This window comes from Colius striatus, chromosome 6, assembly GCF_028858725.1.
Source record: "Colius striatus isolate bColStr4 chromosome 6, bColStr4.1.hap1, whole genome shotgun sequence".
NCBI lineage: Eukaryota > Metazoa > Chordata > Aves > Coliiformes > Coliidae > Colius > Colius striatus.
Genome location: NC_084764.1, coordinates 13,032,822 through 13,057,709, shown reverse-complemented (window position 1 = coordinate 13,057,709; position 24,888 = coordinate 13,032,822). Strand labels below are relative to the sequence as shown.

Sequence of the window (24,888 nt, the reverse complement as noted above, 5' to 3'; positions counted from 1 at the left end):
GTGTTTTCACCTTGACAGCTGTTCTCTGGAGGTGGCACAGCCCAAGATCTTGACGCATCTTGACATGAGTGTGAATACCTTCAAGTGGAAGGCAGGTAATTTTTTTTCAGATGCAGTAAAAATCTAAACTTATCAGTAGTCATGAGACAAAAAAAAAATACCTGAAGAACTTCTGCATTTCCTAGGTAAGAGCTGATCTTATATGCATTTTTAGGAACAAAATTAAGTGGCTAAAAATAAAATTAATTTTAAAATAACATTAAAAACATACATATACATATACATATAAATAGATCTATATATCTAGTTTATAATTAGTTTGCCTAGTACAGCAAAGTGGTGGAAAAAGTCTAAAACGGCAATTTGGAAAATTTGGAGATATTTGGAAACGTCTCAAGAGAATATACGATGACATGTAATAAAGGAAAGAATGAGCATTGAACAGAACTTAGTGAAGTGCAGACAGTGGCAAAAGCCGTCAGGTTCACACAGTGAGGCATGCCCCCTCCATGTGTACAAGTGAAGGAAGCTGCAGAGCACTGTCTACATAGTGCTGCTTCCAAGTGACAAACCCCATCCCCCGAGGCTGGGTCATATAAGCTGACCTGAGCTTCTCTATATTTGTAACATGCTGAATCTGTGAAATGGATTAAGGTCCACCCGCAAATAATAGAACAGAATAGAATAGAATAGAATAGAATAGAATAGAATAGAATAGAATAGAATAGAAAGGTATCTATAATGTGTAAGAGGTTTCAGGATTTTGGCTTTGTAGATAACAAGACTGTTTCTGCCTACATTCAAATATGAGATGTCATTGGTCTTTGTAAAAGTAACTAATGAAAACAGGAGTAATAAATGTCACCTTTTTACTACCACCTACAATAATGCTGCATGTTTGTGTCTGATTTTCTCTAAAAGTTTGTCAGTAAACTATTCAGATCTGAAAATAAGTGGTCTAAATTGAGGTCTGTTTGTTTTTTTCTCCATTGTATTTACTAACCAGTTACAATTTGTGAAAATGTACTTGCTGCATTAGTTGAACTATTTGCATAAGCTTATTTGAAGGTATGCTCCCTTTAGCTATCTGGTCTTCTATATGAGCTGGACTTCATTAGAAGTGTTTGTATTTATTACAAAGGGAACAGGATAGGGCTATATAGGGGAAATATATGTCTAAATCACACTGTACTGCTGTTCCTACTCAATTAAAATTAGTAGTGCTTTGTTAAAAAAAAAGAAAGTGATTGTATAGGTCAGTGGGTGGTTAGTGGAACTGAATGCCAGGAAACCTGTATTCCACATTTAGCTTGGCCATTGACCTTCCTAGTCAAGCAATATCATCAATCTGTGTCTTGTCTACCTAGTAATACATGCTGCCTTGTTTATCTGGATTCCAAGCTTTTCCTAAGAGATCCTGTCTCTTACTGGATTTACATAGCATCTAGCACAGAGAGGCTAAAATGCCTGGACTGGCTGGACTTCCTAAATGCCAGTCCAACAGGAGCATTTGTAATATAAGTCTGTAAAAAGAAAGGGAAGGGGAAAAAAAGTAACAAAATTAACAGTGAATATTCTTGTTCACATACAATTGTCTTATCTGCTGCTGAAAAAAAACCCAAACCAAAACTGAATTTGTATAAAGAAATTAGATTAAAGCCACTCCAAAGATGAAAAGAATGAACAAATAATAGTGGGACAATATTAAACCACAAAATAATTATGTAGTCTTTTAAACTTTCAGTAGACAGCCTTTTGCAGATGAAGGTTTAAGAGGCACTTAGGACCACACAGCAGCAGATAGAGTAAGAAACAGGATTAAAATTTCCCATCCCAAGCACTGAGGTATTGTAACAACCTCACAACAATGTGACTACTTAGTATAGGTTGACTGGGGAGAACACTGAGGAAGGAAACTCTCTCTGTGCTCTTTAAAACAAGTTTTCTTAAAACCACACATCAGACTGTTGTTCCCAGGCCAAAGAGTGTGACTTGATTACAGATTTGCACAGCAGAGCCCTCCAGTGACATGTACATCACTATGCAGTCTATGAAACTAAACACCACCATTATGAATATTATCTACAGATTGTTTCTGCCTCACTACACACAGGAAAACCACATTCCATAAGAGAAACAGAGAATTGGGTTAAAAAGAGGAATCGGTGGCTTCTCTTCTGTACTCTATTCCAGTAAAGTTCTCCTTTGAACTGGCAGATGAAATTTAGTTACTGTTTGTTTTTGTTCAACTCCAGCTCTAGTCCTAGATACAGTAGCATGACCCTCAAGTTTTGAGGGTCTGCAATGAGTTCCTAAAACTACACACATTCCATTGAAAAGTGATCTTGTGATCATTGTATCTAGAAATAAATTTGTAAATTGTTTAAATTATAAAGCTATTGTGAAAGTAGTTTGAAACAACTGATTGGTAGTGATGAAAAATACTTCTGCAACATTCAAATCCTTTAACACTCTTCAAACATTCCAAAAACCAATGGACACTAATTGTGTAGACATAGCTTTAAGCTTAAAAACCTTCTAATGCAAGCCTTCATCAAGAAAACACCTGTTGAAATGTCAGTATCTTTCAATGACAGCCACATATGAAGATCAATTTGATAGCATAATCATCCTTATTGCATAATCTGGACAGGCTTTTATTCTCATTTTAATTTCCCATACACAACTTGCTTTGCCATCTCTCCTTCCCATGTTGACTGAAAGGGAGAGATCATAAGTCTGGTGAGAAAAAAATCAAAATTTAGGTCTGGGGTCAAACTTCTCAAGACCTCAGAAGCACTCCCTATCCAAACATTTGGCATATCTCACTTGGATGCCTCATGTAAGACTTCAGCAGCTGCATTCCACCTGAGATACCACCACAGCACAAGCCCAAAATAGCAACTTTGAAACCACACTCAGCTTCTGCCCAGGACTAGAAGGATCTAAACTTCCCATTATTTCATTTTTATATTCTGAAGGAATCTAGAATATTAACCCACTACTTCTGCCCAGAAGATGTGCCAGAAGAAGGACTCTTTTTTTCTTTTCTACTTTATCGCATATGTTCTCTTCCCCATTATTTTACTCTGTGAATTCTAGTTCCTTAACTGCTATAGATCTCAAAATCCTGTCTGAGAATGATTTTCCAAAATACAGCATTCATCAGAAAATCTGTGACCAGCATTCCTAGTTCCCCATTGTTAGGTATTAAAATGTCTTCTTTTGAAAAGTCTACCTTCTGCTGCAATTCAGACATATGTGTAGTACTGTCTGCTCCTAATTACTGTTCATCATTCTATCATCTTTTGTATTAACTGCATGATTTTGCTAACACAGATTTGCAATTTCATTGGGATAAATGAACATTGGATAGTAATTCATAGGATCATAGAATGGTAGGATTGGAAGAGACCTTTAGAGATTATCTAGTCCAACCCTGCTGCAGAAGCAGGTCAACCTAGATCAGGTCGCATAGGAACGTGTCCAGATGGGTTTTGAAGACCTCCAAGGAAGGAGACTCGACAACCTCTCTGGGCAGCCTGTGCCAGGGCTCTGTCAACCTCACAGTAAAATAGTTTTTTCTGATATTTAAATGGAACTTTTTGTGTTCCAACTTCTTCCCATTACCCCTTGTCCTGTTGTTAGATACCATTGAAAAAAGGGATGCCCCGAGCTCATGACACCCACCATTTAGATATTGGTAAATATTAATAAGAGTCTCCTCTTTTCTAGACTCATATCAAACGTTGTCTGAAACCAGTTCCTTAGCCTAAACATTTCTCCAGTAATGCTCTGACAGGCTTCCTCAAAGTAGAGCTATAGGACTAGGTACACTATAAAATGGAGTTTCAGATTCTTCATGGAGTTTCATTCTTCAGTTAGAAAAATCTCTCTAGCCACCAGTTGTTACCCTTAGTACATAAATTTCTAGATTGTAAGAGACAAGTGATCAGACCAGATAATCTAAGAATAATTTCTGACTTTAAACTCTATGATAATCTATGAATATGAATGCATTGCCATAAATAAATAAATAAGGCATTTTTTCTTCAAGTCAATGCTTTCACAACATGATAACAATTTTCTAAGGCAACAATGTAATCTTGTCCATCTGGAATATTGGTTGCAAGTTCTGTGACAACTTTCGCTTGGGGTCTGACCAAGTCAGTACTTTTGTACTTTCAACTCAGATGAGTCCTATATATAGTTTACGAAAAACTTCTAATCTCAAGTATTCTATTAACATGGAGTAATATAAGAGGAATGTTAATTTCCTTCCCATGTAGAGAATTGTACCAGCTTAAAGCTTTTATTTCTTCCCAAGGAAGCTTTACTAACCCTTAAACTCCAGAAACATAGGTCTTCAGAATGAATGCATTGATGTATTGTCTCAGTAATGCATTGTCAGCATGATTACTTCAGTAGATCAAAACTATATCTCTTCAGAGAAGAAATCCATGCTGGAGCAGGCTCCTGGCAGGACCTGTAGACCTATGGACTGACCGAGGAGCCCATACCAGATTGGGTTTATTGTCAGGACTTGTGACGCTGTGAAACAGTTTGTGAAGAACTGTGGGAGGGGCCCCAAAGGAAGAAGTTTGTGAAGGACTGTCTCCCATGGGAAGGATCTCACACCAAAGACTGTGAGGAGGAAGCAGTGATAGAGACAATGTGTGATGAACTGACCACAAATCCCATTCTCCATCCTCCTGTGCTACTTAGGGGGAAGAAGTAGAGAAAATCAGGAGTGAGCCCAGGAAGAAGGGTGGGATAGGGGGAGGTGTTTTTAAAATTTGATTTTATTTCTTATTATCTTATTCTGATTTGATTGGTAATAAATTAATTTTCTCAAGTTGAGCCTGTTTTGCCTGTGACGGTGATTGGTGAGTAATCTCCCCTTGTCCTTATCTCAACCCATAAGACTTTTCATTATATTTTCGCTCTCCTGTATATTACTCCTTGAAGAGAGGATGGATAGAATGGCTTTAGTGGGCACCTGGCATCTAGCCAAGGTCATCCCACCACAAAACCATACTGCCTTTGATTCAATTTTCAAGCTAAGTAATGCATCCATATTTTTCAAGCTGAAGTGGGAGCTGGGAAAACACATCTCTTGAACTATGGTATGCATATAACTGGCATAAGACACTTGAAAGTGTTACACAAAAGTGGAAAAATACACAACCCATCACTCTTTCCTGTGAATGGATGGGAAATCATTTCTCCACATAGCAAATACTGACAAAATTGTTCAGTGACTCCACTCCATTAATAACCTCATAGGGTCTAGCACCTGCCTCCATTATAGCTCAAGTCAGTGACACACAATCATGTTCCAAAATAATGCTTCTTAAATTGAATTCTTGCCACAGAGAGTTTTTCAAAACCCAGATTTTGCCTTGGATATAAAATTTCCAACCTTTCAAGGAATTAATTATTTATTATTTCAAAATTAAAGTATCCTACCAGAAACATTCCATAACTCCATGTAAGCAGTCTCTACTTACATGGAGTTGAGAATTAAATTAAAATTCCTATTACCTGAGTATTATCCGTAAGTTCTAGGATTTACAAGATATTAGGAGAAGATGGTTGATAAAAAAAAATAAATTTCTCTTTACCTACCAGGAAGTTTATGAAAGGGATGTGGTGAAAAAAGAAGAGCTTGTATTAAGTAGAATTTAAAAATAAAATGGAGGTGAGAAGTGAGAGGAAGAGATGAGGTTTTTCTTCTTAGTGCCACTATAGAGCCTTGATTCAGACTTGGTGAGAGGAAACTGTTATGGTTTGAGTTGGTTTTTTTTTTTTTTTCTGATAGCAGCATTAATTCTATGGTACTGCATCCTACTTCCTTTTTTTCTCTCTCTTTTTTTTTTTTTTCCCTTCTCAAAGGCAAGTAATTGCTATTTTGCTCTGCCTTGGAGCCCTTACTTGAGACTGAATAAGCTTTTGTCTGTTGTCCCTGCATTTAGAGAAGCACACTTGCAATAGATGCCTTGAGAGCTTGCTGGGGAAGTCTGCAATCTTTGCTGATGCAGAAGGGGTGCAGCAGCAGCAGCAAAGACCCACATTTCTGAACAACCTTCTACTTCTGCAAGAGATAAATAAATACATTTCTGCACACCAGTGGCAAGGCAGCTGTCATCATCCTACCTACATCCTTAGACCAGGTTTGTAGATAATAGTGCTTGTAAGACCAACTAGTATAGATAGGGAGAAAAAACAGATAAGCCTTTAGGCATTCAGGCTCTTTTTCAAGTCTAAAATAAAAATATTGGTAATAAAAGCTTCCCCCTGCACCACCCCACTACCCCCCCAAAAAACCTAAAAACAAAAACTAAAGAATCCAACCAAACAACATCCAAACAAACAAAAAAACGCCTCACATCCAAAACAAAAGTTAGAAACTATTTTAAAGTGTCATGAAATAAATGTCACACTAGGATTTCAAACTGATTTTCCTTTGTATCTCTTAAAAGAAAAATCCTAAATCTAGAATTACTATCCTGAATAGAAACAGAAGTATGCTATGAGTTATCTTCTCTGAGAAATGGAGCACTCAAGGAAAACTGAATAGGAATAAAAGATTGTCCACTCTGAGGCTACATAGCCTGATTTATCAATATTGCCTAAGACAAAGTCTTGACTGCTTTTTCTATCCACTAGGCTACTATATGTAGAACTACTAAAACGGTCAAGGGGTTTTTTTCTGTGTTGTTAAACAAAAGCATGCTTTCCATGTGTGTTTCAATGACAGTGGTTTGAATTCTGGGAAACTTTTCCTAGGCTTTTAGATGTATTTGGGTACTTGGATCCTCCCCTCGATTCCCAGGTGTCATAGAATCATAGACTGGTAGGGGTGGAAATGACCTTTAGAGATCATCTATTCCAACCCCCCTGCAGAAGCAGGTTCACCTAGATCAGGTCACATAGGAACATGTTCAGGTGGATCTTGAAGACTTCCAAGGAAGGAGGCTCCACAACCTCCCCAGGCAGCCTGTTCCAGTGCACCCTCACCTTCACAGTAAAATATGTTTTTCTTATATTCAAATGGAACTCTTTGTGTTCCAGCTTCATCCCATTACCCCTTGTCCTGTTGCTAGATATAATAAAAAAGGGGTGCCGCAACCTCCTGACATTCAGCATTTAGATATTTGTAAATAATAATGAGATCCCCCCCTCAGTCTCCTCTTTTCTAGGCTAAACAGCCCCAGTTCCCACAGCCTTTCCTCCTAAGGAAGATGCTCCAGTCCTCTGATCATCTTCGTGGCCCTATATTGGATTATCTCCAGAAGTTCTCTATCCCTCTTGAGATGAGGAGTCCAGAACTGGACACAGTACTCCAGATGAGGCCTCACCAAAGCTGAGTAGAGGAGGAGAAAAACCTCCCTATACATGTTAAGGTGGAAATATGCATCATCAATATCTCTGTTAGCTTTAACCTCCTTTTACCTTTGAATTTTCTGCTAAATAATCATTATGTAAATGGGAGAGTGCAACTACTGCCTTTCCATTTTGACTTTTTTTTTACTAGACACTTCTGCTCTTTTTAATGTTACTACTAAGGTAGGACAGAAACCAATTGCTTTTTTTATCTTTTAACTTTTAGTGTAATATTTGCAAGCTACTGAGGTGAATGTTACTAGTCTTCACTCTCTACAGCTACCTGAAAGGAGATTGTAGAAAGGTGGGTTTTGGTCTTTTCTCCCAAGTAACAACTGATATGACTAGATGAAATGACCTTAAGTTGCACCAGTGGAGGTTTAGATTGAGAGTTGTTAGGCACTGGGACAGGCTGCCCCAGGGAGGTGGTGAAGTCACCATCCCTGGAGATATTAAAAAGGCATGCAGATGAAGTGCTGAGGGACATGGTTTAGTGGTGGGCTTGGCAGTGTGAAGTTAGTGGTTGGGCTTGATGATCTTAGAAGTATTTTCCAGTCAAAATGATTCTATGATTCTGTGACTCATTTATTATTTCCATCTTAAGCAGACCATAAGTTGGTCCACTTTGCTTACATTTTGCTTAAGCTGCCCCATAGTCTATGGTGTCAATAAAATATAAAACTGTAACTATTCTAAGTATATAATGGAGTATCGATCTCTATTTTAATGCTCAAAGTCAGCTGTCATTTAAACAGCAGATGTGAGGGTCTGTGTCTGTTGGATGGCTTGTTTAACTCTGGTTTTATTTTAAAACAGCAGCTTGAGGTACAGATCAATGTTTTGGTTTTATCAGAGAATGTTCTGTGTAGAGAAAGAACTTAAAACATTGTCTTTGCTACAGATATCTTAACACCTTTTATTTTAAATTCTGTGTTTTAGGGTTGAAAACATTAGGAGAAGAATGCATTTCTAGTTGTTAAATCATTCTATCACACATAAATTGACAGTTTCAAGACCACCCAACCACTCAAGCACAAGAATTGGAAGTGAGAGAAAACCAGAAAAGAGAAAGCAGTCTTCCTATTAGTGTTAAAGATAAAATTAAATGTATTATAAGTGCAAAATTCCATGCACAATGTCAAGTATAATTAGCTTCAGCCATGCTTGAAAACACCAAGTACTTTCAACAGAAACTGTGTACCTTGAGTGGAGTTGAGCAGTGTGATATCGTCAATAGCTAAGCTGCTTTGAATCAGAAGCACTCCTTAAGCTGGTTTCCAAGACAGTATGTGTCTTCAAAAAATTGTCCCTCTCCTTAACGTGGTGAAAGGAACTTTTAAAATTTCTCAGCCCTGTCAACATACGTTATTACTTTGAGTCATTTTCTGATTTTTTATTTTCTAGCAGAGTTCCAGATGATATGATAAACTTGAAACATGCTTACAGATGACTGATTTATTCTAATTAGCACTTGAAGGTATCAAAAGTACTGTCTTTGCTTCTCAGTGCAGTATGCACGTTTAGTCACTGCCTCAAGATCCTAGCATTATATATGTTAGAATCTGCCTATAAAATCTTCAGACTTTCCTAAAGTTTTACCTACAAGATATATTTTCTGTCACATAGTGATTCCTCTGTTCCTTCAAACATGTGGTCTTGCAAAGTAAATGGAGGAAATGTATGCTATATACTGACGTTCTCCAAGAGCTGTCCAAAAACTTCATTAGAAAAACTTACTTGATTACAATACCAGTAAACATAAAAATAAATTACTACATTTCACAAAACTGAGTGTTAGAATATTTCAGACAAGATACCATTAGTATGGAATATTCAGATTTGAATGTATTAGCTTTGAAAATCTCCCCCAAGAAACCTGTATATGGAGCAAGCTCAGATATGAAGTTAACAATTTATACAATTGATACTAAGGTTTTAAGTTTGTCATATCTAGTTTTCTATAACAGTCTCTTCAAAAACCTGAAGTGACAAGATGTTAAATTGAAACCAAATTTGTAACCTAAATGAAATGTAGGTTAAACAGAATTACTATCCTCAAAGCATTATTCAGTTTGGCAGACTCTCCAACTTTTTTCTGACTTCAAATACACTTTAAATCCTCTTCCTTACTATTTTCTTGATTTGGAATTACTTTTCATCAAGCTAATCACAGAGGTAGGGGATATAGTAACCTTAAATGTTAAAGGTATTCAGAGTATCCAGGCTTTCACTTCTGACATCATCCTGAACAGTTGCAAGTAGGGACACCATTACCTGAAACTGTTTCTCCCCTCAACACTTTCAGTCCTGGGCAAAATTGTTTACTGAAAGTAAGACAAAGCAGCAGAGGGAGTGGGAGGTGGAAAAGAGACAAAACTGATGTAAACACAGGCTGAACAGCGCAGAGAGATGGCAACTGGGAATTGGAGTAAATAATTCCTCATTACAAGAGAGAGGCAAGAAAACACAAGAATGAGTGAGGATGTTCAGAATAAACTGTACTAGTAGTCAGACTCTGAGGATATAACTGCATAAATGTTCTTTGTGCAGCAACTTTCCAGAGTTTCTCCTGGATAGTACACTCTGCCTTTCTGCCCTCATGATCTTTCTTTTTCATGATCTGTCCTTATGATCTTTCTGTCCTCAGCTTGTTTGGCTAAAGAAGTGAGACAAAGCCAGCCCTTGTATTGGCAGAATGAGAGATTTCCCACCAAATTCTGAGTTTGTTCAGGGAGGGGTACTTCAGACGAACTTCTGTTTCCTGTACTCCTTATGACTTTACTCTGCTTGTTGAAGTGTAGCTTGTTTCTGCTTCCTCTGGCTGATCTTCTAGTTGGTTTGACCACTGACTGTTTTGAGTGGTTACTGAAATGAAACTATTAGTAAACATTTTACTTCTTTTTTAGACCTCTCATTTCTGGATTAGCTTCCAAAGTTCACAAAATGCTACACTAAATACTGGTACTCATTATATTTTTTTTTCCCCAATATGTAAACAAAAACATGTCTCCGTGTGTGTGTATATACAAATACATTTGTGTGTCACATGTTATATGTGACAAGGAGTGTGAGTCTGGTCTTCCTGATGAGACAAAGAAGAGTGTTTCCATTTACTTAATCCAAGACAGCATTTCACCCACTCCCTCTGAAAATTACAATCATTTAAAATGCCAGAATCTTGGCATGTCAATTCTTAGACAATTCAGGGTGTTTGTGTAAGTAGCCAAGTAGCTATTTATTTTTTACAGGTCAGTTTTGAAAGGGTTGGGATACTACGACTGGTTCCAAAATTGGAGCACTTATTTGTGAAGCAATTTTTCTACTCCAACCTCTATCTGTAAATAAAGCTGAAATATGTAAAAGCAGTCACCTAAAGGATACTAAAATGTGATGTATTTTTAACAAAATTACTAGCTAATAAATGACTTTAAATGTCTCCTTTAAAACTGCAAAACATTACTCCCATCACTTTTTTTTTTTGGGGGGGGGGGGAATATAGTACATACCATCATCATGTTTTTAATTCTGTGAATACCAAACTGAAAATACTTCAAATGAAAAGTGTTGATATATTTATCAGATCACAGCTCCCTCTTGTGTAATTCATAATTACTACAGAAAACTAAGTTCGATAGAGGTTGTTTAAACTGAATTCTATGACAGCTATTTGTTTTACTCCTTTACTCATCAGTGTAAAACAGAACATATTCCTTCTTTTATCAGTAATATTTTAGTAATTTTCATGGAATTTCAATGCCAGAATAGATGATAATACTTGCAGTATGGCTGAACTGAAACTACCTCTAGAGGAATGTTACTTCTGTTCGATGGCATGATTTTGATGTCCATAACCAAAATAGTCAGGTTTTACTTAAGTCAGATCTTATTTACTATTTATTATTGCCTTTCTTCCACAGAACTTTATAGGGTACTGGGTTTTTTTTCTATTTGATGGCTTTTGGAAAAATGCTAGCTGTTCTCCTGTTTTCTTGTCTGATTTTTGTATCCATAGGTGTTCAGGGCACCATAACATGGTATCTAAACTGTGTGGTATTCTCTTTCTGTCAGTGAAGGCTTTAGACCTGGTACCATAATACCTACAAAGTAAAAGCTAGAAAGCTTGTTCTTGCTACAGCACTTAATTTCTGACCATACACAAGAAGATTGTATTTCATTAATGTCACTGTTATTAACCCTTGAAGAGTTACCTTTGAAACAGAAATGTAAAAAAAAAATTTAAAGCATTTCTTTCTACAAAAACGCAGTGCAAAAGTCCAAATGACCCTTCTGGAGAAGGTGTATGAGAACATGGTACAGTACAGGCATGTAAGCAAACCTAAATTTATAAAACACAAACAAACCCAGTGCTAATGGCTTAAGTGCCACTTCAGCTGTGGGTTTTTTTCCAAAGTGAATAATGAATCACCTTGGATCATGCACAGACCAGAGCTAGTGCAAGAGAAAGTAACATCACTGGCTAAAGCAGATATGAAGATCCTTAAGATTTTTTTCTACCCTAATATACACCATCGTTACTATAGACATCATATATCCATCTTTCCTCTAAGAACTCAATTTATTTACAAAAATGCAGTGGTTTACCATTTAAAATAAAATTTTATTTTCAAAGAAAAAAAGCGTTTATTTCCCAGTAAAGAACCCTAAGCTCGGTAACATTGGCTTGGGACGCGCTGAGGGTGAGGGAAGGGAAATGTGCCGGCACCGGTGTTTGAGGTCACTCCCCGTCCCGCTCTCCCCAGCTGCTGTCCTTCCTTCCCTCCCTCCCCTGCCGATTGCTGCCTCGCTCTGCCTCTTACTGCCCAGACAGCGGGCAGCCCCCAACAGCCATGAGCAGCCCCGCGGGAAGCCGTCTCTGTACACCCGCGGGGCCTCGGGAGGACGGACGGCTGCCGAGGGAAGCAGGCGTGGTCCGGGCAACCCCGCGTAGCCGTTGGGCGGCCGGGGGCCTCATTTCGAACGGCGAGCGGCCCAATCGGGGCCGCGGGAGGGGCGAGGCGCCGGGTTTGAGCGGGCGGTGGCGAGGCCGCCATGGTACTGAGCAGGGTCTGAGGAGAGGTTGGGGGAGACTGGGGTTGGCAGAATGGCGGAGCAGAGGCGGCGGCTGGTGCGGCTGGCCGTGCTGGAGGAGCTCCGGGCCTCTTATGGGATCAAGGTGAAGAGCGGGAGCTGCCTAGCGGCGGCCAAGCAGCCGGGCGCGCCGGCCGCGGAGGTAAGGGGGCGGCAACGGGTCGGTCGCCGCGGTGGGAGCACAGGTACCTGGGCCCATGAGCTCGGCCTCTGTCCCCAGCGAAGCTGGCGGCCGTCCCCTCTGGCGTCAAGAGCGTTACCGTCACCGAAACCGAGAATCACCCGTTTAACAACAGCGTAGCATTGAGCAACAGCCGCTTCTTCGTTGCAGCTCTTGGTCCGTGGGGAGTGTTCCGCCTAACGTGCGCCTCGAAAAATGACAGAACGTTCCTTACAGAGAACGTACTTTCCAGAGAAATGAAGCAATTATCTCGCTTTGGGCACTACAGCCTTGCTGAAACTGTTTTGAAGTTGTTTTTCTGCTCGATCCCACAATTTGTAGCCAAAACATACGGAGCCCTGGCGCAGGCTGCACAGGGAAGTTGTGGAATCTCTTTTCTCTGGAGGCTTTCAAAACCCGGCTGGATGCGTTCCTGTGTGACTTGATTGAAGGGAACCTGCTTTAGCAGGAGGTTGGACTCAAGGTTCAGCTCAAAGTCCAAATTATGCTTGTGTAAAGTAGTAAGTGAGGATAGGGATTTGGAGTCTATAAATGAGAAGTCTCTGAAGTCTTATGTCATTGCTGTAACACCTCTGCTTTTGCCAGCCCTTGGCAGGACGTACACTCTCCTTGGATCTGATTTGACATGTCAATTCTTAGACAATTTTGTGCAACATTCCCCCAACAGGGGAAGTCAGTTTTCCCCCATTTTACTCATCGAGCAAGTGCTGCAGAGGGTCCCTAGGGTGGCCGTGATGTGATTAAGACAATGGCTTAGTGACGCTGGATTCCCTCTGCCGGTTCAGGACCGGAATGTTGCAAGGCAGAGCAGATGGTGAATGAGACATGTTCCTCTTTTTGTTCATGTGGTTGATGTTTTCTCAGACATAGAGCATGAGCATGCCTCTGCTCTGCAGGAGCATTTTACACTTTGCTCAGCTTAACATTGCTCACTAAGGAATTGAAATCTTAGTCATTCTATTACGTCTTGGAATACACAGCTATTGTGCAATTTTGAAAAGCTTAATGTCTTTTATTGATTCCATAGATTTTTGGTTTGAGGGGCTTTATTTACATAATTTCTTAGTGTAAAACATGCCTATAGGTGTTTTGGATGATGGCCAGATGGATCTGGCCTTGATTTGCCCATGCTCCGAGAAATGAAATCTGTCCAGTTATCTTAAATACCTATTTTAAATTTCTTGAAGGAAAAAACTGTTTTCTCTCTTGGGACTCCACAGTAAACTAAATGGATGTAAACATAGCAAATATAATGGATGCTAGTTTATACAGCATTGAAGTCGACTTTGGAGCACTGATCTGGTAGACACTGATTTATGAAGTGTAGACCATTATCCTAAACAAAATCGCTGTGGAACTGTTATGTCACAGAACTGTGCATTCTCAGAATGAGCTTCCTGTCAGACTGACGAGATACTAAAAAATGCTGCAGCAACCTTTGGTCAATATAAGCTAAAGTAGTTATAAAAACATGTGCTTGAGTAAGGTGGTTTGGAAAGGGAGAATGCAAGAGTAAAGTTAAAATTAGGGTTTTTTTTCCCCTTGTCAGTATCAAGCAGATGATTCTGGGTGAGTTTTTTTCCATGTGAAGGGAAAGTAAGGAGAACTGTGAATAATATCTTTGTTATGATAAAAGATGACTGTATAGCCATGTAGTGTTGAAATTCTATACAAGGAAGTAAAAGTATATTTAAATCACGAGTGAGCTTGTAATAAGCCTGTAAATACAGAAGAGCATTGTATCCTGGAGTTAATTTTCTTTTTGTACTTGTAGTAGCAACCTGGAATACAATGACAAATGTTGCTTCTCTTTCCTTATCATATATTTGTTTTTATTAGGACAGCTAGGTCCAAAGTGGCCTAATACGTTAGTTATTAACTGCTTTTCCAACATGGTCAGCACTTTGAATTTCAGGTACAAATGACCAAGAGTTTGCATTCATTTTTGATAACAAGTTGCTCATGATCCCAGTGCTCTTCTGGCTGGGTTTGCACATTCTCTAAATATAAACAGAAAAGAGACAGTGCAAAGAAACAAAAGTACAGATTGTTATATTGAAATGTGGGCTTTTATAACTGAAACAACTGTGCAGTAACTTTGGGTAAGCATTAAAAAAAAACACCATAAGTGAGCATCGGTAGTAATGACTGAAGAAATTGCTCCTTTTCTAATATGTGACAGCTACTCAGTGTCTTGCTAGAAGACTGTGGAATTACAATTGTTTCTTAAAAACAAATACTAAATAGGAGAGTTTAGAACAGTTTTCTCAACTACTCTGTTGAGCCTAATCCTCCCCGCAACTGCAATTTTGACTGCTTCAAGTGAAGAGAATATTCATTTAAAAAAAAGAAATCAAATGTGTTGATTTTTTAAGAAAAATAGGATTTAGTTAATTTGAAAAGGTAAGATGAGGTTCCAGAATGGTCTGTATCTTTACTGACCTTGTAGGAAAAGTGACTCCTTGTAAAAATGCAAAATATACAGCAGAAAGCCTTTCTATTCTTTCACAGTAACCTGAGTGTTGCCTGTAACTACAATCAGCATAGGCTGAGATACCTAGAGCTGATAGTGTTTTTCCTGACAATACCTCTTATCCATATGGCTTTGTTTCTTAACTACCCTTTTGTTTGTACTTTCTGGAATGTGTGCTTTTCTGTAGTACATAGTTGATAATCCTATCAACTTTTGAATAACACCAATTGAATTTTGTGTTTTAGGGTAAGATCTTTGGAATATCCTTTCATGCATTGCCACAGTCGCTTGTGCCGGACTATGGTTATATTCCAAGGTAAATTAACACAGTATATTTAGATTTGCACTTACTTTACTCTCTTTATACTATTGAACTCTTGATAAAAGAGGGAACATACTATTTATTCCAGGCCTGCTAAAGCTTATGTGGAATATAAGAATAGTTTTATTGGGGAAAGAGGGAAGCAGAAGTTGAGGAAGATCAGAGCCACAGCTATCATTCAGATGAATTTCTTTCTTTATACTTCTTGTAGTTGGGAAAAACTATCCCATATATTAAGTTGTATCTATTTATTGTGAAACAATTTTTCTGGAAAAAGCAAGCTTTTATTCTCGGTGTCAGAAGTGTGTTACTGTTCTTTCTTCAGCTTCCTTGTTGATACTTGTGAGTATTTGGAAGAACATGTTCATACGGAGGGACTCTTCAGAAAGTCTGGATCTCTTGTTCGCTTAAAAGCTTTAAAGGTATTCGCTAAAGCCTTTCTTCCTCCCTGACTCCCTGGAAATTTTTCAGCTTTCAAGATGTTAAGAGTACGCTTGTGACTGAACAAATTTGTTAGCAGTTATGCACACTGGATACTGTAGGGATATTTGTTGAGCAAATATCTCCCAGAAGGATGCATATGTGGAAAACTTTTATATTGATAAATGCGATCTGACAGCATCATCTATATCTCTTTGTATATACTGTAGTTAGCCTTAGCCTTGTAACGTTTTACCTAAAAATAGGGAAAATGAGAATGTCTTTTCTGATACAGGCTAGAGGACTGATGCCTAAACATAGGAATCTGATGGTATGTTTAAGACTTTAAGTTGTGTTTCTTATCAACAATTTCAGAGTAAACTGGATCAAGGTGAAAACTGCCTCTCAGCTGCACTACCGTGTGATGTTGCAGGGCTTCTTAAACAGTTCTTCAGAGAGCTCCCAGAGCCCATCCTTCCACCTTATCTGCAGGAAGGCCTTTTCAAAGCTCAGCAGCTGGGAAATGAGAAGAAAACTGCAACTGTGTTGCTGTCCTGTTTGATGGCTGACAGAACAATTGAGGCTTTGAGATACTTTTTCAACTTTCTGAGGACTGTGTCCCTAAGGTCAGTGTAAAGAGAGTGCTTGCAAACAGCTCCTAGTTCCTTTAACAACTTCTCTTTCCAGGCAACTACAGTAACATTTTGTGAGTGGTTGTGACTTTAAAACTTCCTCAGCTGCATTCATTCACTGCAGTCCAGTCTTGGTCTCTTCTTTCATAACTTTAGAAGTGTTCTTTTTATGAAACCTTATTTTGCTGGAGACTTGACTTTGTTCCATTCTTTCATAGCTATATTCCTCTTCTTCGGAAAACAAAAGTGCTGGTTGGTAAAATTAACATAATCTAACTGATACCTCGCATCATGGGTCTATAACCTCTTGATTTCAATGTTGTCATGCAGTTACCTACGCTGGGGTGCATAAGTCTACATATTCATCTCAGTATGTGAGCACTCAAGTGAATGACTCTGTATTTTTATCTTTTTTCTTCTAACTGCAGTTGTCTTATTTGATCTTTTCTCTCACCACTGCTTATGTCCCGGTAACTTATGTGTAAAAACAAAACTTTTCTTGTTAAGATCCAATGAAAACAGGATGGATAGCAGTAATCTGGCAGTGATTTTTGCTCCCAACCTCTTGCACTCGAATGAAAATGAAAAGATGTCAGCCACTACGGAAAAAAGAATTCGCTTGCAAGCTGCTGTGGTGCAAACACTGATTGATCATGCAGCAGAAATCGGTAAGATGATAAATGTTTATCAATGCCTTGTGGCACACACTCGTAGACAGATTTCTTTTTAACTTACAAAAAACTTTAAAAAAACTCTCTCAAATGATTCAGGACAAGTACCGGAATTTATCTTGGAAAAGATTCCTGCAATGTTAGGTGTTGATGCCTTTCAATCTACTCTGTCACTGTGGGGCCATGAAGACAGTGAAAACGAATCTAGTGGTGAATGTAAGAAAAGGAGGCACCGGAGTGTTGGAGGTATGTTGTATGAAAGCTTCAGCAACTGAAATAGAATCATTTTGAGGCTTCAGGTGTGCTGATCTTAAGCACTTCCTTTTTCCGCAAACAAAATAGATGTGTCTGAAATTTGTGAGGTTTGGTTTGCAAAATATGCAGTAATCAAATCACTGTATTATATATTTATTCTGAGCTTATTTTATTGTGTGTGTCATCTACCAAAGAAGCTATTCTGCTTGTGTTTGGACTTGTAAAGCCAGATTAGTCTTCCAACTTTTTATTGAGTCCATTTCAAGCCCTTTTGCAGAACACTGATAATATTTTTTGCTAGTTTTGAAGTTATGCTTGGGTCCTCAAAAATATTGTGTGCTAGAAGTTGGGGCATGAGAAGACAAGGATATAAATGGCATATATGTGTTGAATTAGTCATTAATTTGTGTTTTCAAGCATAATTCTGAATCAGATATTATGGAATACTGTGTGCTCTGCTATGGATCTGTAGGGTTTTTTGCAGTTTAGCCATTTAATAGAGTTTAGGTTTTTTTCCAAATATGAGTCATCAAATGGTATATTCTCAGTTCTTTGACATTCTCTTTGAGGAAATACTATGGCACACATAAGTTTGACTTGATTCATATCCACAATAACACCAGTCTCATATGAATTGCTATAAAAATATAAAGTTGTACTGAGCTCATGTATGTAGAATATTAAACCTAACAGAAATTGAAATTAAAGCTTTATTATTGTATATGGTTATCCAAGGCATGTTTGTTGGGTTTTTTGTAATATACTTTTCCATTCTGAAGAAGGGAGATCATCCTGGAGTTGCAAAGAGATAAAACTTTATAATTCATAAACTTTTAAGAATAAGCAGTTAGAATTTCTTAACTCTGTGTAATAGATTCTGGTAGTAGACAGCTTCTGCTTTCTCCAGAAGTAGTAAAACATAGTATTACTAGACTTCATCTATTTTCAAAGTTTTACCATCTTTTAAAAATTCAAATGTCTTTTAAAAACTATTTGGTATCTACCAGACAGACTTGTATTTGCTAAGCACTTAGTGTCATTTTATACTTTTAAAAGCTGGAAAACTTCATGCATATACCCTGCTAGGTTTAATTTTGGGTTTTAAGAAAAGCCTGCCAAAACAAAAATGCATCATTAGCAGAGAAGCTGTACGTTATTTCTTTGCAAGGTCAAAATTTCATACTTCTATTTGGGCCTGACTTCAAAGCTCTTGGAGCTTTTTAGCTTCAAGACAACATTAAAGTGAATTCGTGAGACTGTGGGAAACACCTCAATAGATACCTTCTGGATTTGTCTACAAGAAATCAGAAGGCATATAATTTTATAACCACCAATAGAATTTTCTCCAAGAAATGTTTGTTGTCTGTGCATGTTTGGGATTTTTTTTAAGGAAAACATTTTTTTTCAGCTGTTGTGAAATCACCAAAAACTGTGTTAATGAGACCTAAGCTATAGTTCTATTTATGTAAAACAATGATCTGAACTGATTTGCTTAATTTCTCTCTGAAAGTATGCAGGTTAAACTTCCATCAAAAATAGTGCAAGACAAACTTCATATTTAAATTTGATTGCTTGGTATGTCTTGCATTTCAGATATTGTTAGTGGAGCATTGAATAAATTTAAATCTAGCAGAACACCCTCCACTACACCTCAGCAAGACAGAAGCGGTAGGTATTGGTATATTTGTACTAAATAAAGCCCAGGCAGTATCTTTTGGATTTGTCCACTATATTCCACTTTTTTTTTAAACTGAAGAACTAGAACTTAGAGGAAGAAAAATGATTACATTTAAATTGCTTAAAACTTGGAATATAGGTAGATATTTATTGAGGATACTGCACTTACTGTAGTTCTTGGAGAAGCTACAATTGCTGCAGCAGTGGGTGGTGCACTTCTAGGACTATACATCTGAGCTTGCGCTTCTTATCTAATGCACACTGAGGCTTCAGTGCAGTAGTGCAGCATTTTTACCATCTTGGGAATGAATTTGCCAGGACTGAAATTCTTTCACTATTACTCTGTCTCTTAAACTTACAGAAGATGACTATACTCTTTTTATTCCTCCTGGTACCTATATTACTTCATTAATGTGTGGTTTTGAATTTTCCTTTCTGGTGCTCTAAACTGCAAAAATACAACAAAATAGAAATAAAAAACCAAAACCAAATCCTAAGCTGTATTGGTTACTTTGCCTGTTTAGAATGCATGCACTTTGGCTAAGCTTTCACATTTTTCTTTCAGAATTTAAAAAAGCCAACAGAACTGTTTGTGTTTTAGTAAACTCTCAACTTTTTAAGCTAGTATTGCAAATTGTTTTTCATAATTTCAGTCCTTTCATCAGTGACTCCAGTGGTTCTTACTCCAAGTGCCAAGCGTAAACTTCCAATGGATTGCTCTCAGGGCTTGTCCAGCAAGAAGATACGATCCTTTAAGCCTGGTTTTGCTTTTGAGTTGTTACCAAATAGTATTTTTAACAACAGCTCAACACCAGCATCAGGTACAGTGCTGTAATTATTTTTTTTCCTTGCTGCTGGGGACCACTGTTTATGACTTTTAATTTAAATTTATGGTCTTTTGTTCTTGTTAGACAGTCATTGATAATCTTCACTTAAGTGTTTCTTGCACTACTTTATGTTCATCTTTGACTGTCATGGTACATGGATTGCACAAAAGTAAAATTCTGTTTCCTGTTAGATTATTCTCTAAAATATGATCCTTTTATCTTTTTCAGTCCTTCTCTATCAGCTTATACTCATGTTATCAGCTTATACTCTTGTTACTCTCTTGGCACACAAATCCATGAAGGCTGCTTATGCTTCCAACCTTTTGGAAGTTGTAGCCTTCTTTTATCTCCTACATACATCAATAGCTGGTCTTAGCTTTATGTGAAATGCAATTGCTGTTATTGTAAAAGTTCTTTTTTGACTCCAATCACCTCTTGTTTTCTTTGGATACTAAATAATCTTAAAATTCCGCAGAAAAAGTTTTATTGTTGTTTGACGGGGCTTTAATACTACGTTCTACTAGAGTGCTTCCAACTGTCAGGCTCTTCTGCAAACCCTAATTTATTTTTGTCTGGTTCCTTTATGTGCTGCCAAATGAAGTCAGAGTAAAAGAAATTTCTAGATTGGCTATGTTTTGCCTGCTTTTGTTTATTAAGTCAATTCATGCCTACCATGAAATTCTTGTTTCTATGGATAAGCAAACCAAAGCAATGACACTTTCTAAATATAGTAGTAATGCATCTGTTTTGATGAAAAGGAAGTAGTAACTCTAAAATAGCAACTCTTTGATTTATTGTTGTTTTATCTCTTCTGTCTAGATATGTAAAATAGCACACTGCAAATAAAAGACTGAATCCAATTTTTCTTAAGTTCTTAAACTTGAGGAATTGACCTGATGATAGCAGCATGGAAACTTATTTAATGTAGTGATATCAGTAGCATTAACTGCAATCCAATCTCTTAAATAAAGTTGTTGCTTGTAGCATCCATAGATTATTAAATAAAAGCAGAAATCAAAGTAATTTAAAGCCAGCACTCCACCAAATAAGCAAACAAATCTCTGCTCTTCAAAAACCTGTTCTTTATCATATTAACTTTTAAGTCTTTATCTGAGAAAAATGACTATTTTAAGATCATGTAAATATAATTTTGTTCCTGTAGTCCAGTTTGAAGCAAGCCCTTGTTTGTCTCCTGAGTCATCACAAACCTCGCTATCTCCTTCAACTGGTGGTGAAAATTGCCTTTCTAGTACAGGGAACAGAAGAAGTAAAAGATACACGAGCAAAAAATTATACAGGTATCTTCCTTTAATTCTCAGAAAATAAAGATATATTGTAGAGGTAGGTCTAGACCTCTTTAATAAGGACGTGTAAAATCTCAATCTGTCTTTGAAGTGATCTTTTTTTGGTGTTCAAATCATAACAGTTTTTAATAGTGATTTTAAAATCACCAGATTCTCCATTGTGGCAAAATGGAGCTCAAAACAAAATAAGATCTGTTATAGTAACCTCTTGGGCCTATTAAAAAAGCTTGCCAAGAAGGCAAAAGAAGAAGTAAAACTAGAGGAAATAAAACATTCTGACAGTTATTTATGATTCATTGCCAGCCCAAAGAGTTTTTTATTTGTCACTTTTTCCCTTCTGTTCTCCCAGGACTGAATCAGGAAAGACAGGTTGCTTTTCTCCAAAGATCAGTCGAAAAGAAATGGTTCGTAGGTCATTACGCTTGAAGTTTGGTTTGGGGAAAAGCAATAGGGACCTGGTAAGTGTTTTGCTTCTAACCCAGTCTTTTTACAGTACAAATTTTCATCCTAAGTTTTGGGCACCGCTTTTCAATAGCAGGAAGGACTTATTTGGTAATGGAGAGATCACAACATAACTCAACCTGCCATCAAGTACAAGAAGCCCTAGGTTTATTTTCATAGCAGTAACTGATCAGCTTGTGTTGGGTTTTGCTGGGATGGGGCAAGAGGCTGAGGGAGGGGACAGCTGACCTGAATTGTCCAAGGAACTGTTCCATGTTATGTAATGTCATGCTCACCAGTAGAACTGAGATGGGGCAGTTTTTGCAAAGAAGCCATTGCTCAGGGGCTGGCTGAGCATCAGTTTTCCTGCCGTGACTGTTTTTGCATCACTCGGGGGTCTGGCTTTTCTTCCTCTTTCTCTCCTCCTTTTGCCTTTCCAATTCTCTACCTAATCCTGCTGGGGAGTGGTGGGAGTGAGCAAGAAGCTGGATGGGAGCTTACCTGTCACATGGGTTCATTCTACCACTCTTGTGATCAGTCGGCCTCTTAGTTCCTGAAATTCTGGTATTAGAGAGCCTATGCATACAATCACCACATTCAGAGTTTAGTCAAGCCTACCTTGCTGCAGGTGGGTTGTTCCCTACCTAGGTCTAGAGAGAATCAAGGGAAGATGAAGTACAGCCAAGAAAAGGGCTGTTATGGCTGATTTGTATAGCCTTTTCCTGAAGATTCCTCTGTAAATGAAATTCCAAAAGACATGTTTCTATGACAGTAATTAACACCTTCTGTTTGTTCAAGAATATTGTATCAGGATGTGTGGTTGGTAACAGATCTGAAAGTATTGGAAGGCGTCTTGCAAGTCAGCAAGGTTTGGAAAGCAGAACTGAATGTACAAAAGGAGATGTGTTCTTCAGCCCATGTGTCAGTGAAAAATTCCCTAAGAAAGGTAAGCATCTAACAGTATATTAGAGGGGGGGGGGAAACTTTAGCTTTCATAAAGCAAATATAGCTCTGTGGATAAAGGTATAAAAGCAATTGAATTGAAAGTGCTTCTAGCTACTAGGCCAACAGTTACTTGAATGTTAGTGGCTCCTGAGGAAAATGAATTTGTTTAGCATGTTGTTTCTAATATATTTTAGTAGTTCTCTTTTTATAATACGTGATTTCAGTTCTTAGTATTACAATCTTTTTTCATTTCTCTGAAACTTGAGGAAGTAATGGCATCTTTAAATTCAGTGCTGCTTTGATAATCAATTTTCTTAGCAAAAATTTTGCCTGTAATGATTATTTAAATTGCAAGATATTTTCTTAAACACTGTGGTATTTATTTTAAGGTTCAAAAAATGTGAGCAAATCAGAAGACAACTTGCTAACTCCAAAATGCCATAATAAAGTAGTTCACCGAATGTCATGGAATAGTCCTACTGTTACAGAATCTCAGGTGATCATCAGGAGTGAGGTGCCAGAACAACTTGAAACAGCAACCAGTTCTTCAGAATCCGTTTCAGTATTTGGAAAGCCACCAGTTGTTCCAGGTGGATTCAAATTCGCAACTGTAAGCAAACAAGACAGCAGCTTAGAACTTTCACTTTGTGAAGCAGAAAGCCATTCAACTGCAGAAACATTACTGAAAGTTAAGGAAGCCTTCTCTGCATCTGGAAGTAATCTTCACAATTTGATAGCTGATACAAAATCTTCCTTCTCGGATGTAGCAGGTGAAACATTAAATGAAACTCGGTGTCTCTCAGGGCTACATCAAGAGAAAGATTTGTTAGCTGAAGAAGCTTCTGAAAATCTAGCAAATACAAAATCTGGAGAGCTCTTGCACCAGTGTAATCAATCTTATGCTACTGATGAACAGCAATCAAAAAAAGATGAAATCAAAGTTTTGGACAAAAAAAACTTCAAAACCTCTATTGAGATTGAACTTCAGGTCCCCAAAACAGATACAAAATCTGTAACAGAACCTCCTGTGTCTCAAGTACTGGCCAGGGAAGACAAGTTGACTGTTCAGAACAATACATCAAGAGATGACTTGAACAAATTAAATTCATTCAGGAAAAAAGAAGAAACAGAATTAACTCATTTACCAACACCTGAAAACTGCCTGGTAAAATGCTGTCATTTGGAAGAAAATACTAAAGCTGAACTCTCTGTGGAAGCAGGACAGCTTCCTACTTCACAGTTCCCTGAGGCACACAATGATGGTGGCAGTCAAAACTTGCACGCTGAAAATGCTGATAAAGCTTTAACTAAAACATCAGCTGTTTCTGACCACATACAGTGGTTCAACAAGCTTTCGTTAAATGATCCAAGTTCTTCAAGCAAAACTAAACCACCTCTTATGTTTCAGCGTACTCCTGTTAGGCAGTCTGTAAGAAGAATTAATTCCTTATTAGAGGCTAACAGGCCTCAGCTGCTTAAAGCAAGTAATGTTGGTTCACCACTTGTTAAATCTTTGAGCTATGATTCTGCCCTATTCTCTTGCACAGAAGAGCTCTCAAAGGTTTCCGAGACTTTGCCACTCAGGAGAGAAAGTGCACATGACCAAGTTTCTATGTCTCATAAGCAGCTAGACTTAACATCCAAACCATCTTGCAGGCGGTTACATCCATCAGAGAAGCCCGACATTTCTATCAGAACTGCTGGAATCCATGAACAGAAAGTGACTGTTCATCAATCCAAGTCTGTACTAGAAGATGTAACCAATCATGAAATGGTGAAACCCAGTTTAAAAGTTAATGCAAATATAAATACTCCAGGTGCTGACCCAGAAAAATCTACAATCGCAAGAAATGTTTCAGGAAAAGAAAGAGCTCGTTATAGAGGCTCTCCAAAGAATCCAATATCTAAAGTGAAACTGCTACCAACTGCAAAACCAGTGGACTTGTAAGATCAAACGTGATGGTTAAATGGGCTTACTGTCACTTGGTTAACCTCTGGAAAATCTGATTTTTTTATGACTATTTTTTTAGCTCTAATTATTTGTCTTTTGATTTATTTTTAAACTGTAAAAGTTATGGTCTTGTACAAATAACAGTTTGTTTTATGTTGGTTTTCCTCATTTACTGTTCATCCAAACAAATTTGACTTCTAAAACAAAAATAACCTCTCTTTATACGTGTTTGTGTTAGATCTCATATTTGATTATCTCTGCTTCTTAAGAACATGTTTCATCCCCCAAAACAATTTTTGCAATAGTTAGACTAAG

At 37.8% G+C, this 24,888-nt stretch overlaps 1 protein-coding gene across 2 annotated transcripts; it reads left to right on the top strand.

The window, feature by feature from the left end:
- Nucleotides 1-12,487: 12,487 nt before the first annotated feature.
- On the top strand, nt 12,488-24,613 carry ARHGAP11A (Rho GTPase activating protein 11A). Of its 2 annotated transcripts, XM_061997921.1 has the most exons (12): nt 12,488-12,616; nt 15,374-15,444; nt 15,776-15,872; nt 16,246-16,496; nt 17,010-17,170; nt 17,273-17,419; nt 19,022-19,096; nt 19,759-19,926; nt 21,095-21,230; nt 21,586-21,694; nt 22,476-22,623; nt 23,012-24,613. In XM_061997921.1, the coding sequence occupies exons 1-12, from the start codon at nt 12,488-12,490 to the stop codon at nt 24,568-24,570; spliced, it is 3,051 nt and encodes a 1,016-aa protein (XP_061853905.1). In that variant the 3' UTR covers nt 24,571-24,613. The 2 variants fall into 2 exon arrangements, with proteins under 2 accessions (XP_061853905.1, XP_061853906.1); XM_061997922.1 differs by lacking the exon at nt 19,022-19,096.
- The last annotated feature ends 275 nt before the right edge of the window (nt 24,614-24,888 follow it).

Excerpts from the sequence above, each read along its gene's own strand:
- ARHGAP11A (XM_061997921.1), top strand. The coding sequence starts at position 12,488 with ATGGCGGAGCAGAGGCGGCGGCTGGTGCGGCTGGCCGTGCTGGAGGAG. Across the intron at positions 15,445-15,775 it reads GACTATGGTTATATTCCAAG|CTTCCTTGTTGATACTTGTG; the intron begins GTAAATTAACAC and ends TTCTTTCTTCAG. Across the intron at positions 16,497-17,009 it reads CTGAGGACTGTGTCCCTAAG|ATCCAATGAAAACAGGATGG; the intron begins GTCAGTGTAAAG and ends TTTCTTGTTAAG.